The sequence below is a fragment of the Penicillium hispanicum genome (assembly GCF_028827665.1).
Source record: "Penicillium hispanicum strain IBT 35686 chromosome Unknown utg000006l_segment0_segment0, whole genome shotgun sequence".
Classification (NCBI taxonomy): domain Eukaryota; kingdom Fungi; phylum Ascomycota; class Eurotiomycetes; order Eurotiales; family Aspergillaceae; genus Penicillium; species Penicillium hispanicum.
This window is the reverse complement of record NW_026623198.1, coordinates 2,110,320-2,130,279: the sequence shown is the minus strand read 5'-3', so window position 1 is coordinate 2,130,279 and position 19,960 is coordinate 2,110,320. Positions and strand designations below refer to the sequence as shown.

Genomic DNA, 19,960 nt, shown 5'->3' with positions numbered 1-19,960 from the left:
CAAGCTCCGTGTCTTCATGCACCAGCTGAAACTTTTGCCCGTGCTTCAGCTCCTTCATCCCAAGAAGGAAGCTCTGAGAGAACCGTGGTCCCACGGCCTTTGACCACAAGATCAGAAATATATATCCAAGAAGAACCTCATTCTCCATGTCCTATACTCGTTGAGTCGTCTCTACCAACGACAAGCACCTTGGGTATCGACGCATCTGTTAGATCGACGAGTCTTCAGCATTCTTTCAGTTCTGACAACGAGCTCGGTTGGACTAAGGTAGACGAAGTCTCTGTGTCCCCTTCGTCGCCTAGTTCGCAACATCTATATATGCCGCCGGATGCAGATGTGAAAGACTTTACAGAAGAGACGGAAAAGATAGAAGCATCGCAAAGCCAGCCGTCCAATATCAAAAACCTACAGAGCTATGTCGAGGATGTGGATGATGATAGCCTATACCCGTCCAAGCCCTATGCTAACTCAGAAGGAGATTCAGAGACAAAAGATCGCGCTTATGACCTGCGTCCCCCCTGGGTCAAAGATGAATCATACCAAATCTGGCCGACAGACTCAAACTCCAATTCATCTGACGAATTGCAACAATCAATGGAAATGCGAAAAGGCATAATGCAATCCCAGCCTCTTTCGTGCCTCGATTCAGATCATCAATCGGGCTGCATCTCTCATGAACCTCGACCTTCCAGTTTATCGTCAGTCATACAAGATTTGGATAGGCATGAGAAAGATGCGCGTATCACGGCAGAAGGGAGTACAGCGTCCTTCTCAGCAGATGAACAAGGAGTAAAGAGTCGCACCCAGGAACATGATATCAACGGCTCGAAACAAGAACGTGGAAATTTACCCACACTGCCAATAGATGCGTACCAGGCCGCAAAAGAGGAATCGGAGAGTGGGAGCATTCACATTCCTACAGCGATAAATGTGTTTGACTACATAGTCCCTGGGGTTGATGATGAAGGATCAGAAAAGCCAGGTGACAACCACGAGGGAGCAAACCCTTTTACCTATCAGGACTTCAATGATGCCTGGACCACGGCGGTGAGTTTAGGAGGTTTATATCTCTTAGTATATGGCGAATGGACCGACAGTAGCTAACCGGCACTGATATAAGAAGAGTGTCGTTAGTGAGGGCTCGCTCAAGGAGAGGGATGCGTCAGAGACTACAGGAATCGCTCCTATTTTTACCTGGAGACCCGAAACAATTGATGGTCTTCCGACAAGTTCATCGCAAGTTCTCGACGGGATTCCGGAGCAATACAGACACATGGACAGAATCATCCGTGTGATCTTAGAAGAACGAGATATTGAAGCCTTACGCACTCTGGACAAGAGCCCTCTGGAGCGCAAATTTGTGGACGAGATTCTCGGATGTTCAAGATCAGATGTCCTTGCACAGGTCGAGAAGATCGACAGCACATTGATTCATTATGACGGACTCGATTCAGTGGCAAACATGATAGCTGTTTGGTCCAAGAAGCAAAAGGTCATTGCGAGCGCTTTGGAGATCCTCGATGCGTTTGTCCCGGTAGAGTACCAAACCATGGATCAGTACTGGCTTATCAAGAAGTTTTGGGGTGCGCTGATGAATTTTGCGAACGATGATGTAGGTTGCCATGCTGCACATCAGAAGACTTCCCATGCTGACACGCCTAATAGTTCTCCGATTCTTACCTGGACCAAGTTGGGGAAGTTGTGTCTTATTTCTGCCAAAGTCTTAGGCATATCCATGCCGGTGTGTCCAGCAACCGCGACAAACAGTCCACAACATACTATCTCCCTAAGGCCTTAGAAGGCGTTTTCAACATGCTCATTTTCTACATCTGCGCCTGCAGTGGGGCTGGAGATACAAACGGTCCCAAATGGCACCTGCTGCAACTCAAGGCAGAAAAGATAAACGAGGCCCTTCTAATCAGCAGGAATCAGCTCATTGCCATGATTCATGCTGGGGACTATAGTGAAGCCAAAGTCTTCAGGAAAGTCCATGCCCGGGATATCACGACATTTATTGTTGAACGCTTGGCGAGTGCTCCAACTGGAAACCCACATTTTACGACGAAAAACCAAAAAGAATTCAGTTTGCTGCAGGTTTACCGAGAGCACATATCACGCTTGGTGAGATGGGGCTATCACTATGAGATCACGGCACGGCGCGCTTACTGTAGAATAGGAAATGCAAGCTCGGAGTTCTCCAAATCCCGAGACCTTTGAACAGATCCAACAGCTCAGAGAAGAACTCGGAATTGTCAATATTGTCCTTGATCAACAACTGAGGGTTCTGCAACAGATGCGGATGATATGGGACATTCTCAAACATTCAAAGAATCAGACGAGTATGCAAAGCATCCACCAAAGTCGAAAGCGGATCAAGCAACTCAAACACGACCTACAAGAGCTTGAGGATCTGGCTGAGAAAACTTCGAGACTGGTGAGTTGTCCTACTGAAGTTCCAAGACTCGATTCCCTTCTCTAATTTAGCAATTTCGATAGCTCCGGTCTATGATCGAAGTTCGAAAGGAGTCTAACAGCAAAGCAATCATTGTCTTTACCGTTGTGACGGTGATCTTCTTGCCTCTGTCATTTGTGACCTCCTACCTGGGCATGAATAGTGTCGATATCCGTAATGGTACATTCAATCAGAGCTTATTCTGGATCATCGCTCTGCCAAGTACCACATGTCTGCTGCTTTCCCTTTGGATCATCATTCGATTCAGGGGAAGATTGAGACTCTTTTTAGTGTATCTGAGGAGATTCTGGCTTCACCACTTACGGAGAGGGTTGAATGGCATAGTGATAGGTCTGTCTCGAAGGCCGTCCACAAGTCGAACGAGCCTAGACACCCTGCTGTGACTATTCTTCTCTTTCATCCACCAAAAGCCCAACCCTTCCAAAATCCGAACATCCTTTGGCTTTACTCAATTTCCTGGAATAAGGATCAAAGCATATGAGATAAGTATTTGATAGAAGGGTCTCTCGCTGAATTGATAGATCCGCTGTCTCGCCCCAGAATGGTGTGCTGATGGCCGTTGCACTCGTCTGCGTCTGCCGACGTGGTTCAGGCTTTGGTGCTGTCGGCCAGCTTCAAACCTGCTCTGTAGCCAAAGGTCATTGCTGGTCCCAAATTTGATCCGGCACCGGGACATGCTCCTCGAACCACGGAATTCTGGTCACAGCCCACCGCATACAGCCCAGGAATGGCCATGGCCATTCCTATCCAGAACTTGAGCATCGTTGTCTGTCGCCAGGCCATAGAGCGCGCTGATATCTCCAGGACATATGTATAATGCATAGAATGGCCCCTTCTCACATTTGCCCAGGTTTGGATTCGGCTGCACGGTAGAATCTCTGAGAAAACGGTCGTTGGCATTTCCACCACGGTCGTACTGAAGACCCTTGCCTGTGGTTGCGAACGCATTCTTCTGCCTCACCGTTTCCTCCAGGGCGTCTCTTGGTACTTCAATTCGATCTGCCAAATCCGACAAGGTTGACACCGATACCGACACTAGATACTTGCGTCGCCTCACGTTCCAAATGGGATACGGCCATGGTAGCGCCATCCCTATACCAATCTGCGCAGGTGCGTATGGCCGCTACTAGGGGGCCACTTCATTCTCAAAACGGCGACCATCCGGGCCCACGATGATTGAACCGGGCTAGGATCTGTCGGACCAAAAATGGGGAAACCGTCGAACGGACTGGCCGGAGATTTGGAGGAGGGAGATAGGCGTGAAGGCGGCATTCTCTGGATTCTTTGATGCTATGTTTGAAGGAGATCCAGGGGAATCTTCCTCAACAAACTGCCACATGTTCTTATCCCATAACACGTTCCCACAGGCCAGCGTATAAAAAAGCCCCAATATCCGTACCGCCATCCTCTCTGAGTAAATTGCAAGTGCCTTTGAGGTCTTCCCATCGCCGAAAATTCCGCTCAATCACCTCTGCCATCCCTGATGCGTTCAGGATCTCCGCAAGTCTGTAATGGCAGTCTAAAAGGGCCGGATTAGGGAGGTCTAGGTCTTGCGCATCATCTGCTTTCTTCAATACCATATGGCCACTCTCAGGAAGGAGTTGCCTCTCGAGTGTTGGGAATCGATTGAAGACCTTGACTTCATATGTGTCATCATCATCCTAATTGTACATCTCACTGTTAATAATACTGAATAATAGTATACATGCTTCGCTGGTAGCTACTTACGGTAGGCTTAAAAGCGATAGAGAATTTCCCGAATTCGCGATGGACAGAATCTCGTAGTGTTATTCCATTTGAGAGGCTGTTGATGGTATCAACTCGTAAGCCTTCTTGTCGAACACGAGGGAAACAGCGCCAGAGCACCGCCCATGCACTTGCGCTATCATGTGGCGGCTCCTAGTATTTGTCAGTACATGAGGCTCTGTACACCTAGGATATACTACCGATGACTTGTCCCATGATGCATAAGAAAATGGAATAATATGTGCGCCTTCAGTAGGCCCGAAATAGATATCGTCTGGACACCCAATCGTCTCCCAGTAGTCAGTGTTCATTTGACCGGTTGCGACGCAGCAATTGCCATCACGCCGGAGACAAAGGTCCCCGAAAGTTGGATCACGACTTTCTGGCTTGTCAAGTGTTGTGGCTACAGCCTCGACATTTGCCTGCCGTCTGAGTTGCGGCGAGTCTGTGATAGATGGCTGTTTGGTGCGAGCTTTCACTACCCTCAAATATCGATTAGTGATTCCTATTGCTCCATACCATATGTCCTGGACTTACTAGGCATCGCAAGGCCAGTGAGTAGATTATGAAAGACATCGTAAAGAGCCTTATCCGTAGTCGCATCCACAATATCTCTCGCCACGGATTCCCGGCCGCCTGCAGGTAACCACGTGACCAAAGCGTTCAAGGAAGGTTGAAGTACAGTGATGTGCCATAAGTTTTTACACCCCTCGGGACCCACACCCCTATTACATAATATTCTGCCGGCCAGAAAACTTCCATGAATTCAGCTAATATGGTGTATACCAACCCTGGCTCTCGATAATCGCCCGCACACGGTTTGGCATAGTCTCTGATAGATGCTGTAGGTGCTGAATGTCTAGTTCATCCCATGCCTGCTGTGCAGTAGCCACTAAAATCTCCTTAGTCTGATCATTATTCGCCATATGTAAAAGATCAGGTCGAAGCTCATAGATTTTAGCTTTAAGCAACGCCCAGAGATTCTCAATAGGATTCAAATCTGGTGAATAAGGTGGCTATTCCATAACCTCGATCTCCATCTCAGCTAAAGCATCCCGGACCACATATGCAGTATGTGTTGGTGCATTATCATGCTAAAAAATCCCATCTTCATTTCTCATCAAGGTAGGCAAGATTCAGCGATATAAATCCTCAATAACAAAGCGATTAATACCGCCACGCTCAGAATTTGGATCTCCAAATAATAGGATAAGTCCAGTTCGACGTATACTGCCTAAGAATACAGCCTAAAACATCTGTTTAACTTGTTTCCCACGTTGTGGAAGACCTTGGCATTGACGTTCTTTTGGCTGATCTTTTAGGCGTATAAAAGACCATTCACAGCGAATACCAATTCCACGTTCAACAGTACACTCATCTGACTAAAAGACTCGGGCCCAATCTTCAGGGGCAAAGTGTTGATATCAAATTGCCCAACGAAGTCGTTTTAGAGCATTTTCCTCAGTCAAATAAGGACGCCAGCTGCATCGCCACTTCCGCATATTATCTGCGTTTAAAAGTCGAAAGATTAATCGATATTTGACTTTATTGTCAACTTCAGCGAGTAAATCTTCACGTGTAATCTTTGGGTTGTCTTGGATAGCGTACATAATACGCTCTTTATTAAGCTCGTTTAGCTTGCGTGGCCGGCCAGATCGAGGCTTTGATATACACTCACATCGCTCTGGCTCTTTTTTAACAGTATATCGAATAGTAGCCAAGGGAATCCAAGGGTATCGTTTATGGATGCGTTTATAACCCCACCCAATAGCATGTAGCTCACATATTCGCTCCCGAATAGCTGGTGTAAGCTCTTTGTTGCGTGCCATAGGTATAAAGGGGTATAAAAAGAGAGAATTTGACAGGATTTGACAGATTTTGAGAGAATCTGACAGGAAAATAGGGGTTAAAAGCTATAAACCTATACGTAAGGCACGCGTGGGTTTTTAGCGTGTTCCTATAGTACGCGTTATAGGTAGGCGGTCTATAGGGGCGGTGGGCCAGGGGTGTAAAAACTTATGGCACATCACTGTATCTGTTCGTGGTTTCGATGTTCGGGCTGGTATTTTGATATTCTTTCCGTCGCTCTAGCTGCCAAGGACGGCCAAGTCTCGGAAGACTCGGTGTCAGTAGATATGATTGACAACCCTCTCTGTTGCTGCTGAGGAAAGCTTGTAGCCATCGCCTCAAGTCGTGATGACTTTCGACGAGGGGCCGAAGCAGACGGAGATACAGATCGCTGGCGCTTTGAGTTGGGAGCCATGATTGGTTGTTGATGTAACTTGAGAGTGGGGAAGTTTTCTCGCCAGGTGGACTCTCAGTTGTGGACCCATTTCACCGCCTTCAAATCGGGTTAGTCAAATTTGTCTACCGAGAACGACTTGGCGACCTGTCTTGATTCGGGTTCCAGCTCACTAGGCGTAGAAGATCGGAATCATAATGCTGCCGAATCCGAGATATTGGCGGGCCCACTCCTACGCCTAATGATCTGACGCCTGCCGGCGAGCCTCGATACACTCGTTAGTACTCAAACCACTGACTCAGCCGTCACGTGTGGACCTCGGTCCGTCTCCCCGCCGAGATGACGAGTGCCGACGGTGATTGGCTGTTCGTGACTGCAGATCGGTCGGCTCAGCGTGAAATCATCCAGATGGCGAGAATCCCAGTCTGTCGACCTCTCTTCCTTCCTCCTCTCCCCTCCCATTTCACACGGTCTATCCGTTCTTCCCGGGTCTTCCTCTTCCAGTATAGGTTTATCTCTCCTGCTGGTTTACCATTCGGTCGGTTTTGCGGTTTTGATTCAATCATAAACGAATACTATATTTAACATTGAGCGCAGGGACGAATAGCCTTCCAAGCGGACGATCAGGCAGCCAACATGACACAATATCGTCTCAGCTCCAACTCGTGGACGCTGCCTTCTTGACATAAATAGGCTGAACAGAAGTAATCTTCTTTGTCATCGCATCACTTTATCGCCTCTCCGGAATGACCACTATGCAGGCAAGAAAAAAGGCATTCACAAAACGGTCTCGAACGGGCTGCCAGGCATGCCGGTACGTACTCGAGGAGAAGGAAACCCAGGCCTCGTTAGGAGCGAGCTCACGCGTTGCAGGACTCGACGCATCAAATGCGACGAAACGCTCGGTGGGTGCAAGAACTGCAAGTCAGCCGGGTGGAAATGTGAGGGCTTCGACGCTGTCCGCCTCTCGAAACTCGGTAAACGGGACCTGCGCTGGACCAGTCCAACTCTGACTCTGCAACGCATCAACGGCAATCTTCCCGCAGGGAATGTGGAGGAGCACCGCGCGTTTGCCTTCTTCCAGTGCCTGACAGTGCCCAGCTTGACTGGGTATTTTGACTCGCGCTTATGGACGGATCTTATTCTCCCCATGAGCCATTCGGAACGGGCCGTCAATCACGCCATTGTGGCCCTGAGTGCCTTGCACGAGGATTCGGAACTACGGGGAGCGCCTCTCTCCAAAGAGAACTTGACGTTGGCTCATCATCGATTTGCCCTCAATCAATATGGTCGATCTCTGGCCGCGCTAAATGAGCGGCGACATTCGCAAGACCCGAAATTGCGAGAAGTCATCCTGACCTGCTGCCTGCTGTTTGTGGCTTTCGACCTGATGCGCGGACAATATGACCCGGGTTTATTACATCTGAAGCAAGGTCTTGCCATTGTGGAAGAGACGCTTCCCAATTCCAGCGGTATTGATGCGGTGGGACGGTCGCTTTTTGCAACCATGGCACGCTTCGAAACTCAATCCGTCTTCTACGGCCTACCGCCTTCTGCAATTTCGTCAGAAGGCTCGGGCTTTGATGATCGTCGAGGCTTCCAAACCCCATCAGAGGCTCGCGGAGCCTTAGATCGAATACTGGCCCAGGTTGTTCGCCTTTTGGCCGCCGCGTACACTGTTCCTCTCGAGGAGCGTCTCCCCGAACAGCAACCGGACCTAGCACGACAGCAAGCTGAGATTAGGCTACAGCTTTTCAAATTTGAACAATATTTTCATTTGTACGAAACACGGGATCCATCTCGTAAGAGCCGAAAAGAGCAGCGCGGGCTGGATCTGATTCACTTGCATTATATCACATTTTCAATCCTGCTCGAGACTACATTGTGCGGGACAGACAGCTCTGTCTTTGATGACTACGTGAACTACTTTCAACAAATGCTGCATCTCTCCAAACGGATTTCCGACAGCTTCCTGGGAGAAAGCCATCCCGCCTCTCGGCCGACTCTTTTACTAGACATGGGCATCATCTCTCCCCTTTTCTTCGTCTGTTTGAAATGCCACGACTTCAATCTCCGCTTGCAAGCCTTGGGTTTGCTTGAGTCGTGGCCTCACCGAGAGGGACTCTGGGATTCGCGTCTGCTAGTGATATTTATCAAACAACAGTTTCAGCTCGAGATCGAGGTGAATACCTTGGCGTGTGATTTTCAGGCGTCAGGACGTGTGCAAGAATTGTCCCTTGAGGTATCGGATGATCAGAGGCATGCGACCATTAGGTATCAGACCCTGGAACCCGGGCAGAAGCCGCGAAAGCAGCAAAGAATTATCTCGCTTGATGAAGATTCTAAATGATATTGCGACCAATTGTAATTCCTAGAATATTATCTACGAGAACCATCAAAGGTGACTAGGCCATCGTGTGCTTTGTGTAATTGCCATCCAAGACAATTTTAAGTTGATGTGTACAATGCTTAACGAAGACATAGAAACCAAGTGCATCGGTGAGCTTCTTAGACACCTAAGGGGGAGCCAGATCCCTGAAATGGGAGTGTGTCTGGCTGACAAGTTGTGTTGGCTTTGGGAAGCTCGCCATTGAGGTAGGACTGTATCTTTGTGAGTAGACAGGATGAGGCACTCGCAATGGCAGTATGCTATAAATTAATTAGCATGTGCATTGATCACGTTGGGGTAATTCTATCTCTTACTCCAACCGATTTCTGCTCTATCACGATGGACCCTGGGAATACCGATGACATTTTGTAGGCCCTATTAACCTGTCAATAACTATGACCCTCAAGCAAAGAGCCGAAGCATACCCCCGTTTCGGTGTAATAGGATCCAGTTCAGAAGTGACGAACATGATCGGATATGAGGTTCTCCTGGGATCCATGATAGAATCTGACTGGTGTTAAAAGAGTTTCGCAGTGACTTTTCAGAATAGAAGTCACTCACCGGATAGCCTCGCGCTCTTGGGCGGCTTCACATTGACAGCTCTGCAGGAAACACCGTTGGCATTGTTGGACCATACTTCACCAAAGAACTGGCTTTGCGTGGCCAAAGTATCCACGTAGTCTCGGTATACATCTATGTCCTTGAAATGTTGGCCGGAATAGCCATCCACGCACTTGATCAGAGTATCCACATCCGTTGTAGTTCGAGCCGTTCCGTTATTGCATGGACTCGCGGGCAGGGAGCCGCTCACTATGGCACTCATAAACGCGGAGGTGTTCCCCCTTTCAAGGCCTGAAAGAACGTCGGCCAGTTCTGGAAAATCTGTCAGGGGAGAGTACAGTGTCTCCAAAATGTACTCCTTCAGCGCAGAGTAGGTTCCCAAAAGGGGAATCTCACAAGCCTCTGAGCTTTGTATGGGGATCGGATGATATTTCAGGTCTTCCACGAGTTGATTCAAGCGGCGGGAAATGTTATGCACCGAGGGTCCCCAAAATGTGCAGTTGCTGGCCCCCGCCTGGTGGCAGTAGTCGGAGAAGGATGACAAGACCTTATCTGTGTCGTAAAGATTGGTTCTCCATCCCAAGTTATAATAGTCGGACGGAACAAAGACACCATCCAGGATCATCTTGTCAATCCGATCTGGGAAGAGATGTGCAAATGTAGCACCCAGAACTGTGCCGTAGCTAACACCGAGATATGATATTTTCGAGTCATTGGCTAGCTTACCGACGGCTTCCTGTTCGGCGTTGATATAGGTGAGCATGTCCTGGGCCATTGCTGGAGTGCTTATGAAGGAGGCGTTTCCCTTGGAGCCGCCCACAGTCTCCGTGCATGCCTTGCCAAATATCTCCGCCGCGTAGTATTGTGTGTCGAGAGCAGTCGAAGAGGCGTTGGAGGTCTGCGAGTAGAAAAGTCTTTCGTACTCAGCTCCTCTTTCTGGATGACCTGGCCAGCAGTCAATCGAAGGCCCGCTCTCGCCAACACCTCGTGGATCGAATCCCACAATGTTGTACGATTCAATCATCTCAACCAGGGTCTGTCCTTGCTCCTGGATCAGCTGAATTCCAGAGCCCCCCGGGCCGCCTACTGCGTTGTTAGCTTCTGCACAGTTTGGCTGGTGGAGGACAAGACTGATTTTATACCTGGGTTTACCAGTAGATTTGGGGTATCCTTTGTGGCATTTTGCGCGGCGATCTTCATGAAGGCTATCGATGCGTTTCCTGGAGGGTCACCGTAGTCAAGGGGGACTTCCAGTCGGGCGCATGTAAAGTTGTCGAAGCAAGAGGTCCATTTAAGATTGGTTGATGGTGCAATCTGGAGATGGGATTAGTTGCAAGTGCACAACGTCCATTTTCAAGTGAGCGCCGCTCACCAAGGCCCAGTCCGTGACTGTGGCTCGCGCGGCATGGCGAGGTGATGCCCTGGATGAAACCAGACAAGCAGCGGAGAGTAGAAGAGATGCAGTAGTCCAATCAAGCAGAGAAAGCCCCATGGTTGATAATTCGAAATGATAGTAAGTCTGATTGAAACAAATAAGAGGTACTAAGCAGAAGATCAAGGCAGTTTTTATATCGTCCTTGTCTAAAAGGACACGAAGATGATACAGTCATTTCTCCAAAAATAGCCAGGCTATATAGGTTTCATTGCTTGCCTTGATCCCCATAAAGCTTCATTTGAGGCAAGAACATGGATTGCGATGCCAATTTGAGCATTCAAAAGAAGTATCGCGGCATCTGATTGGCTGCTCCGTCTAGAATAAGCTTCCCCAGAGATATTATTTGGGGGCCAGGGTTCAGATAAGGATATGTCAGGATAGGGAGGGGATCCGACCAATTGGAATCAAGGAGAAGTCTGAGTTACTATTCCACCCAATCTGCCAATTTAGGGGCTTAGAATGGATCAACTATTAATGCGAGTCTCCACATACTCCTTCCAACAGGGCACATGCCTCACGTGATCCACATGGGGCATGGGTCCGTTACACTAGGTAGGTGTTCTCAATCGCCAATCACTGTTGGAACAGTCCAAACTTGTTACCTAGACAGGCAATATATCCATATATGATCCCACTCGGTCACCTTTCTTGATCTGCGAATCCCTATCATATGTAGCAAACACCCCATACCATCAGAGACTATTTCACTATTATCTGTTTACTTCTTTTATACTTCTAAATTGGTACTGAAACCACTGACTCAGCCATCACGTGCAGACCTCGGTCCGTCTCCCCGCCGAGATGACGAGTGCCGACGGTGATTGGCTGTTCGTGACTGCAGACCGGACGGCTCGGCGTGAAATCATCTGTCCGATGCTGTTCGGCAGGGTGCCTTTCATTCTTTACCATATCTCGTGCTTCCCTTGATTAACCCTAAGTTGAGTCCCAGCGAGCGATAGGTTCTGTATCCCCGAGAAGAGCTAGACGAGTTGGACGTATAGTCTCTCTATCGCTTACCGGCCGTGGGAGAGTAACCATCCCTTATTCTTGGTTACTTGGTCGTCCACCTTGGAGCCATCTGTCACCTCTTCGGGCCTTCATGCGCTTTTGTGAGCATAATTTCCTCCATCCCGGCTATGTTTCACGTCGAAAATATGCGCGACTTGCTTTCCGCGGCGGCATCTCTCGCCTCCTGGAGGACGCTGGCCTTGGTCCTGGTCCTGGTCAACCTTAAAAACATCCCATTCGCCTGGCATGTAAGTGCCGTCCTCAAGACATTTCTCAATCCCGCTCGTCAAAATTCGTTTAGATGCGCATATGGGCGCCAGAGGCGCCCTGTTGAAGCTGTGCGACACTGCTGACCGCGTCTTCAGTTCCGTCTGATGTATCACTTTCTGGGCAATCTGCGGCTGAAGCCCAATGCTCCGTTCTTTCCCAAGGGCAAGGCGATTGTGGACTCTGAGGGGAAGCCAACACATCCGGTCTTTGTGCCGTGCGGCATCAGTTCACGGACGCCGCTGTTGGAGACAGACTACAACATGCACAAGTCCAACAGCACCTACTTCAGCGACTTGGACGTGTCGCGTACGGCGCTGGTGACCCGACTGTACAGTCCCGGAGTCGGCATGGTCAGCAAAGAGCTCGACCAAGAGTTTCTGGCCGCAAGCCAGAAGGAAGGCAAGAAGCCCCCGAGGCGGCTGCCCGTCATGGTCGTGCTCGGTTCTGTCTATTGCAGCTTCAAGCGCGAGATCAAGCCTTTCGAGCAGTACGAGATGCATTCCCGGGTGATCTCCTGGGACAAGAAGTGGTTGTACATCCTCACCACTTTTGTGCGGCCTGCCAAACGCGCTGGCGGCCAGAAGACGCTCCTGGCCACCGGCCTGAGCAAGTATGTCGTGAAGAAGGGCCGTCTCACCGTGTCGCCGGAGCGTATTCTGCGTACGGGCGGATTTCTTCCTGCACGGCCCGCACAGGACCGGAACGCGACGCTGGACTCATCCACGGACGTGTCTGCGATCGCAACCCCGGTGAGCGGCGAGGGCATTACAGCCACGGGTGGCGTTGACGGCTCCCTCGTGCGCGAGGTGCTCAAGCTGAATCCCGATCAGATCCCTGATAGCCCTGAATTGGAGAAGGAGAAGCAAGCCAACTCCGACTCGTGGAATGCCGAGGAGTGGACTTTGGAGCGCATCGAGCAGGAGAGAGCTCGAGGATTGGAAGTCGTGGAACCATACGTTGGTTTGGATGACAAGTTGAATGCAGAGGGCGCGAAGGGGCTATGACCATAGAATTAGAGATGTCGTATGTAGACGGGTTCGGGTTTAATTCAATGAAATATATTTCCGTGGATGATACCCCTACCAGTGCATGCATAAAGGTGTGGGCTGATCTATGTATAGACGGCGGGCCCATATCGCCTGAGATCAGTCAGCGTACGATGTCGGCCGCTAATTTTGGCCGATCCAAGGGGGTGTCTGTTTCAGGAGGCACCGTCTGACGCAATGGAGTTGCATGGGTCGTGGTAAGTCGAAATAGTTATGCGAACTTCTGACAGATGGGGTTCCTACAGTAGCAAGGGATGACACAGTCGTGTATGATTGGAGTGCATAATCCGTACTAGAAACTAGTTATCTAGGTACATAACTACATATCGATGTGATGTATGTATATACTACTTATATACGTCCGTAGTAATAACAGGCCACACTCGCTCCGGCGCTATCCGAATGCCGGTTCGCTCGATATGCAGCCGCGTATTGTGTACGGTAAAGGTGCCCGCCAAGGCCTGGTAATTGCCGTCCGCGCAGCATTCCCCCCTGACCGTTCGGTACGGTCATCCATCACGTGCCATCACATGACCCCTGCCCATTCGCTCGCCGTCACGGACCATCGCAATCGCAGTCGCAATCGTTTTCCCCGGCGCTGGCCTTTCGCAGTCTCTGAGTCCATCGTGATATCCTGGTAAGTGTTCTCGACCTTCCCTGCACAATCTGCACCTCTCTTGGCCCCTTCATCCCCCATCTACCCAACCGAGACCGGATGACTACTGCCTACTCCCACGGCTCCTTCAGTCGACCTAGGCCGTCTGGCTCGGACATGTCCACTCGGCCCTACCGTGCTGCCCTCTGATTTGCCCAATCCCAAACGCATCATTCCTTCACTCCCCCATCCTGTCTGCCCCTACCTCTCCGTGTCAGGCCATCGTGCGCCCGCTCCACCCTCGAGCGTCTTCGACACCTGCATGATTGGCCCGTGTGGTGCTATTGCTGCTTCTCCTCGTCGGACCTACCCTTGTTGCTTTTGCGCATTGGAATGATCCCCTTGACCAACCCTGCAACCAATCCCCTTCCCCCGACCCATTTTATCTCAGAAGGACACGGACCTCTCCAAGTTATTCTTATTGGCCGTCTGGGCTAAGATCCGTTCTCATTTTCCCGCTCACTCCAGGGAAAAAAGAGCTTCCGAACAGAGCTTATCGCGCAATCGTCGAACCGCACTCCGTCCAACCTCTGCGATCTCCTCACCACTGGTCTCCCTGACCAACCCTGAATCCTACGAACAATCGCGGTCGCAACTCTCCTGCTCTCCTAGCTTGCTCGACTACTCTTTCGCTTCCCCCGACCGCTGGGAACCGACCCTTCTCGCCGTCGATCAGCGGTCGCTCCATCCGACGACGGCACCCACCGAGTAATCAACAGCCTCTCCCAACAGCGTTCTGTCGCTGTCGACGATGGCGGCTGCTTCTGAACAGCCGTACCTCAACCCGCTCGCGGGCGGTCCGGTCGTCGACTCTGCATCCATCACTCCGCCGCACAGCGCCAACGGCAAGAAAGACGCGCCTGACGGTGTTCCTTCGGAGCTTTCGGACCTGGAACTGGATGCGAAGTCCGCTTCCATATCAAAAGAGACTCCCATAAAACAGGAGGAAAATGAACCCGAGGAAGAGGAGGATATCGAACCGGACCATTACTATGGCGGCGGGAAAGTCCCTGTGTTCAAACCCGTGAGTTGAACACCCATCTCATAATATGCCGGGGCTCGTCAATATGGATCAAGCCTCCCGACACCTTTCCCGTGCCCTGGATGCAATGACCTTTACGAGCGATGGGCTGACATTGAGACTACCTCAGACAATGGACCAGTTCCGGGATTTCCAGTCGTTTATCAATAAGATTGATAAATACGGAATGCAGGCAGGAATTGTGAAGGTGGTTCCTCCAAAGGAATGGTGAGTGTGCGCAGGAGACGAGACGTGATTGGGATGCTTGTGCTCATACTCCTGTCAAGGACCGAATCCCTGGCACCCTTGGACGAAGCCGTTAAATCCATCCGCGTGAAGAACCCTATCATGCAGGAGTTCCATGGCTCGCATGGTACTTACACTCAAGCCAACATTGAGCGTCAACGTACCTATAACCTACCCCAGTGGAAAGCGCTTTGCGAGGAAAGCAGCCATCAACCACCGGCCCGGCGAGGTGAAAGACGCCGTAACCAGGAACGAGTCAACCGTACAGCTCCCACCCCACGTCCTCAAGTCCCTCGTCCTGAGGGCCAGAAGCGACGACCGGGCCGTCCTCCCAAGCGCGCAAATCAAGTCAAGATCAAGGAAGAACCCCCGGCAGAGGATGCAGAAAAGTCCAAGCTCGAAGGCCCTCCGACGCCAGTGTCACCCGAATCAGACCCCGTTGAGACCAAAACCGAAGATCTGAGTGACGGCGAATCCCTCCCACCTACAAAACCTAAGGGTAGACAACCTAAATCAGTCACGTCGCGACGGAAGAACAACCGCGGCGAAACCGTCGACCACCTTGACGAAGAGGCATTCAAAGACTTCGACTACCGCATCCATGATAATGAGGAATACACTGGCGAGAGATGCGAAGAGCTAGAGACCGCTTATTGGAAGTCGCTCATGTTCAATAATCCCATGTATGGCGCGGACATGCCCGGCTCTCTTTTCGATGAGTCTGTCGCCTCCTGGAACGTTGCAAAATTGCCAAATTTGCTCGACGTCCTCGGACAAAAGGTTCCCGGTGTGAACACGGCCTACCTATACCTGGGCATGTGGAAGGCCACATTCGCATGGCATCTGGAAGACGTTGATCTCTACAGCATCAACTACATTCACTTCGGTGCCCCGAAACAGTGGTACAGCATCTCGCAGGAGGATGCTCCACGGTTCGAGGCCGCCATGCGCAGCATCTGGTCCAGTGATGCCAAGAATTGTGATCAGTTTTTGCGTCACAAAACCTACCTGGTCTCGCCTAGCCTGCTGAAGTCCCAGTATGGCATCACCGTCAACCGGTTGGTCCATTACGAAGGGGAGTTCGTGATTACCTTCCCTTATGGATATCACTCCGGTTATAACATTGGTTACAACTGCGCCGAGTCAGTCAATTTCGCAACCGAGAAGTGGATGGACTATGGCCGCATTGCCAAGAAGTGCCATTGCGAAGCCGATAGTGTGTGGATCGACGTCGATGAGATCGAACGCAAACTGCGTGGAGAGACTACTCCCGAATATTATGGCGATTACGACAGCGAGCTCGAGGGGTTCGAGGGTGCTTCAGATCTTCTCACTCCTCCACGCAGTGTGCCTGAGAAGACCGCCACTCGCGGTCGAAAGCGGAAGCTTCCAGACGACGGGCCGAGGACCAAGCGTCCCAAGCTCCACCCTGACGGCCCACGGAAGGCCCCGTGTCTGCTATGCCCTAACGATCTTGATTACGAAGATCTGCTACCCACCGAGGATGGAAAGGGCCATGCGCACCGGCGCTGTGCGTCCTTCATTGAAGAGACTAGCATTCTCCGCGACGTCTCTGGAAACGAGGTTGTGTGTGACATTGACAGGATCCCCAAGGCACGCCTGGGTCTCAAGTGCCTCTTCTGCCGAGAGGTTCGCGGCGCTTGCTTCCAGTGCAACTTTGGAAAGTGCGCTCGCGCGTATCATGCCACCTGCGCTCTTCTGGCGGGTGTGCAGGTCGAGCATGGGTCCATTGCTGTGATTGCCGACGACAGCCAGCAGTACTCGCTGCCCAGCGTTGACCTGAAATGTAAATTTCACCGCCAAAAGCGACCCAATGGCCTGTTGGGAGAATCATCCGACCTGGATCGTCGTGTGATTGACGCTGCTCGTCGTCTGATGCCGGGCGATTTGATCCAATTCCAGGCGGACAAGGAGATCAATGGTGCTATTGTGCTTCAGAATCGGCCAGAAGAGCGGAGTGTTCTGCTGAAAGTGCTTCCACGAGGGTGAGTCTATACTTCTTTTTCCTGTTCCGGGGTTCCTTCACCCGAGCCCCCAACCACTGCGGCTGAAAGTCTGGAACGATGATCGAATACTGATAATTGTCAACAGAGACATGATCGAGATGCCCTATCGCTGGATGCTGGTCGTGCGCAAGAGCAACTTCGCGCCCCTCGCGCCCGGCATCCAACCCCTCCCGGCCCACTTGGTGCGCAAGCCCGAACAACGGAAGGACTTCGAAGCCGCCGTACCGGTCGCAGGCAGCGCATTTGGCGACAGCCCATCTCCCTATCACTGGGCAGAATTCGAGACGGTGGATGCAGCTAGGAATCAATTCGCCCCACCGGTCGCCGTCAACCTCACCCAGGGCGAGCAGATGTGGTATTACCTAGGCGCGCCGTCCACCGAGAGTAGGGCACAGTATACCCACAACCCTAGCGTGCCTATCCACAATCCGCGGGCCAATTTCCTCGACAGCGTCCGGTCGCTTGGCGTGGCTGGTGCTGCTGGTGGTGGTGCTCGTGCATCGAAGATCTCCCCCCACCATCTGTTGCGCTATGCTGCCACCGCCCCTGCCCCTCCTTACCAGCAAAATCTTTACGCCCACCCGCAACCGCAACCCCGACCGCAGTCACATCACCACCTTTCTCCCCTGAACGCCAACGCAGCCCCTCACCTGCAATCCCGACCGCCCACCTCTGCCGCCTTCGTGCAGCACCTTGCCCCTCCCCCTCCCCCTGCCCCTGCTGCCACCGCCGGTGCTGCTGCTGCTGGTCTTGCGATGCCGTCGGCCTTTCGAACCCTGCCGAATCAGTCCGCCCGCCATGCCCCCTATCCTTCGGTCGCCAAGTCGCACGTTCAGCAGCAGCATCACCTCCCATCCACCAATACCTTCGCCAACGTCCGGGAGCTTATTGCCCGCCGCCGCCTCGCCCAGATCACCGATCATGCCAACGTCTTCGCCGGTTACTCCATCGTGAGCCCCGAATTGGTAGTCGAGACCCTGCTGGGCCCCATGGGCTCCGTACCTCCTGCCAATGGCCTGGAGAAGCTCGAGCTGGCCATGGCCCAACAGCGGGTGCAGCCGCGGGCGGCCGATGGGACCTTGCTCCCACCGCAAACCCTCAACATGCGGTCGGAAGAGGTGACGCGTCTGCTTCAGATGCTTCGGTTCTCGCTGGTGAGTCACCGCGAGCGGTTGGATGTCATCCACAAGAAGGAATCGGAAGGAGTCAAACAGGAGACGGTTGATCGGGGCAGCGTGGCCGCGGCAAAAATGCCTGGCAAGTATGCCTTCCTCGATCAGCAGCGGGCCTTGGCTCCCAACGTCTACCAGTCCCCGTATAATATGCCGTCGGGTCTCTCGGAATACGCCAAGACCACATACGGCCTGATTCCCTCTGCGGACGACCCGCCAAAGGCATCTCTGGCCAATGATTATTTCGCCAGTCTCTCGCAGGAGGACCAAGAGAAAATCATGAAGACCTGCGGCAGCTTCGTACAGCGTGCGATCGAGCGGTCGGCCAGCCACAGCCGGCAGAGCTCAACGTCCAACCTTCGATTGTCGTCGGCGCTTGCCCAGCAGACGGAGAACCCGACCATTGATATCACGGCCGTTGACGACCCGCCCTTGTCGGGCTTGGACCTGCCGCTCCACGCGGACTCGCCGTGCTCTAGTTTCGGCCGGTCGCATCTGCGGCTCCAGTCGCCGAATGACTTCCCCATCCACGGCCCCGACCCCCATCCGGATCATCACGATCTGTTTGGGGACCAACAGGCGAACACGCGCTTCTGGCAAAACGGGCCGTGGGTCGCGGGCGATGGCAACACGCCGAACGACGAGAACCGACCGTTTTTCGGGCCACACGAGCGGCTCAAGCACGACTATGCCTCCTCCGATATCTCCCTGGGCAAAGGGCCCGGGTCCCTGCATTCCGTGGACATGGCCGGCTTCGGCTTCGACGGAACCGAGGATCTCTGTGCCGAACTGAGTCCCTAAGGGTGGAAGTCCCTGCATCCCTCAACTCCTGCATTTGCCTCGCCTTTGCGACTGTACTGCATCTCTCCTGTAACGACTTCACCAGACTGACGACTCTGCATGATTGGGCGTTTTTCTTGTTCCCCTTCGACCTCGACTCACGATCGTTCCGAAGCACGGGCCATGTTTTCTATGATATTTTGGAGTTGATGCTAGCTGGCTGGTTTCCGACTCAGCGTTCTTTTTTTGACTCTTTTCTTGACTGTTCCCCCTTCGCCTTCTCCCCCATTTTCCCCCATCCTCCCTCTTCATTCAGATGCGCATTCCGCTCCGACTTCTTCTTTCTGTGCTGGGAGTGGCCGTTATAGACTGGAGTCTGGCTGATCTTTCTGCTTATCTCGCACACTCGCGCCCTCCGACCAAAAATCCGGCCGTTTCCCCCCAATCCTATCTTCCGTCACCGTTCAGGGCCTACTTCCGCCCGCTTCCCCTTCACCCCGATCTCCTCCTTCCCAATGTCCTCACCACTAGATACTCCCAAACAAGAAAAAAATTTCTTTCCGAACCACCCAGACCACTGGACATTTGCGTGCCCCCGTTTGATACCCCCTTCTTTTCCCGCACTCCCCCGGGCGCAGTCGAGCCTGGGACTTGGACTGGTCCAAGTTTATTTCCGGGTCTCTTTCCCCCTTCTGTTTCGTGATGTCCTGATCCTGGCGCTCATCTCCCGGCGTCCTCCTGTGGGACTCTCGGCCTATCTCCGATGTGGCAGCCGTCACCCTGGCGTGACTCTGTATTTAACTTGCCAAAGAAAAATGACCATTTTTAAATCCAATCGCTAAGACGTTGCTGCGTCTTCTATTCTAGGAGAATGGCGCACTCTCCACTT

At 52.0% G+C, this 19,960-nt stretch overlaps 7 protein-coding genes across 7 annotated transcripts; 4 read left to right on the top strand and 3 right to left on the bottom strand.

Moving 5' to 3' along the window:
• Window positions 1–318: 318 nt before the first annotated feature.
• N7459_007120 (Mg2+ transporter protein CorA-like/Zinc transport protein ZntB) lies at window positions 319–2,479 on the top strand (the record flags this gene model as incomplete). The annotated part of the gene is made up of 4 exons (XM_056946288.1): window positions 319–1,047; window positions 1,124–1,612; window positions 1,666–2,121; window positions 2,177–2,479. The coding sequence occupies 4 exons, from the start codon at window positions 319–321 to the stop codon at window positions 2,477–2,479; spliced, it is 1,977 nt and encodes a 658-aa protein (XP_056798287.1).
• Window positions 2,480–3,816: 1,337 nt separating this feature from the next.
• On the bottom strand, window positions 3,817–5,145 carry N7459_007119 (HNH endonuclease signature motif containing protein; the record flags this gene model as incomplete). Its single annotated transcript, XM_056946287.1, has 5 exons — window positions 3,817–4,134; window positions 4,202–4,372; window positions 4,420–4,697; window positions 4,757–4,944; window positions 5,006–5,145. 5 exons carry the CDS (start codon window positions 5,143–5,145, stop codon window positions 3,817–3,819), a joined length of 1,095 nt encoding a protein of 364 aa, XP_056798286.1.
• A 498-nt stretch (window positions 5,146–5,643) lies between these two features.
• On the bottom strand, window positions 5,644–6,535 carry N7459_007118 (uncharacterized protein; the record flags this gene model as incomplete). The annotated part of the gene is made up of 2 exons (XM_056946286.1): window positions 5,644–6,107; window positions 6,250–6,535. Coding segments are annotated over 2 exons (750 nt in total), but the record flags the coding sequence as incomplete, so codon positions are not given.
• Window positions 6,536–7,207: 672 nt separating this feature from the next.
• N7459_007117 (Zn(II)2Cys6 transcription factor domain-containing protein) lies at window positions 7,208–8,811 on the top strand (the record flags this gene model as incomplete). Its single annotated transcript, XM_056946285.1, has 2 exons — window positions 7,208–7,275; window positions 7,335–8,811. The coding sequence occupies 2 exons, from the start codon at window positions 7,208–7,210 to the stop codon at window positions 8,809–8,811; spliced, it is 1,545 nt and encodes a 514-aa protein (XP_056798284.1).
• A 158-nt stretch (window positions 8,812–8,969) lies between these two features.
• N7459_007116 (uncharacterized protein) lies at window positions 8,970–10,903 on the bottom strand (the record flags this gene model as incomplete). Its single annotated transcript, XM_056946284.1, has 6 exons — window positions 8,970–9,110; window positions 9,165–9,225; window positions 9,276–9,357; window positions 9,412–10,494; window positions 10,554–10,725; window positions 10,784–10,903. 6 exons carry the CDS (start codon window positions 10,901–10,903, stop codon window positions 8,970–8,972), a joined length of 1,659 nt encoding a protein of 552 aa, XP_056798283.1.
• Window positions 10,904–11,982: 1,079 nt separating this feature from the next.
• N7459_007115 (acyl-CoA thioesterase) lies at window positions 11,983–13,128 on the top strand (the record flags this gene model as incomplete). The annotated part of the gene is made up of 2 exons (XM_056946283.1): window positions 11,983–12,102; window positions 12,220–13,128. 2 exons carry the CDS (start codon window positions 11,983–11,985, stop codon window positions 13,126–13,128), a joined length of 1,029 nt encoding a protein of 342 aa, XP_056798282.1.
• Window positions 13,129–14,576: 1,448 nt separating this feature from the next.
• Window positions 14,577–19,092, top strand: N7459_007114 (putative jumonji family transcription factor; the record flags this gene model as incomplete). The annotated part of the gene is made up of 4 exons (XM_056946282.1): window positions 14,577–14,849; window positions 14,977–15,074; window positions 15,134–17,098; window positions 17,205–19,092. 4 exons carry the CDS (start codon window positions 14,577–14,579, stop codon window positions 19,090–19,092), a joined length of 4,224 nt encoding a protein of 1,407 aa, XP_056798281.1.
• Between the last annotated feature and the right edge of the window lie 868 nt (window positions 19,093–19,960).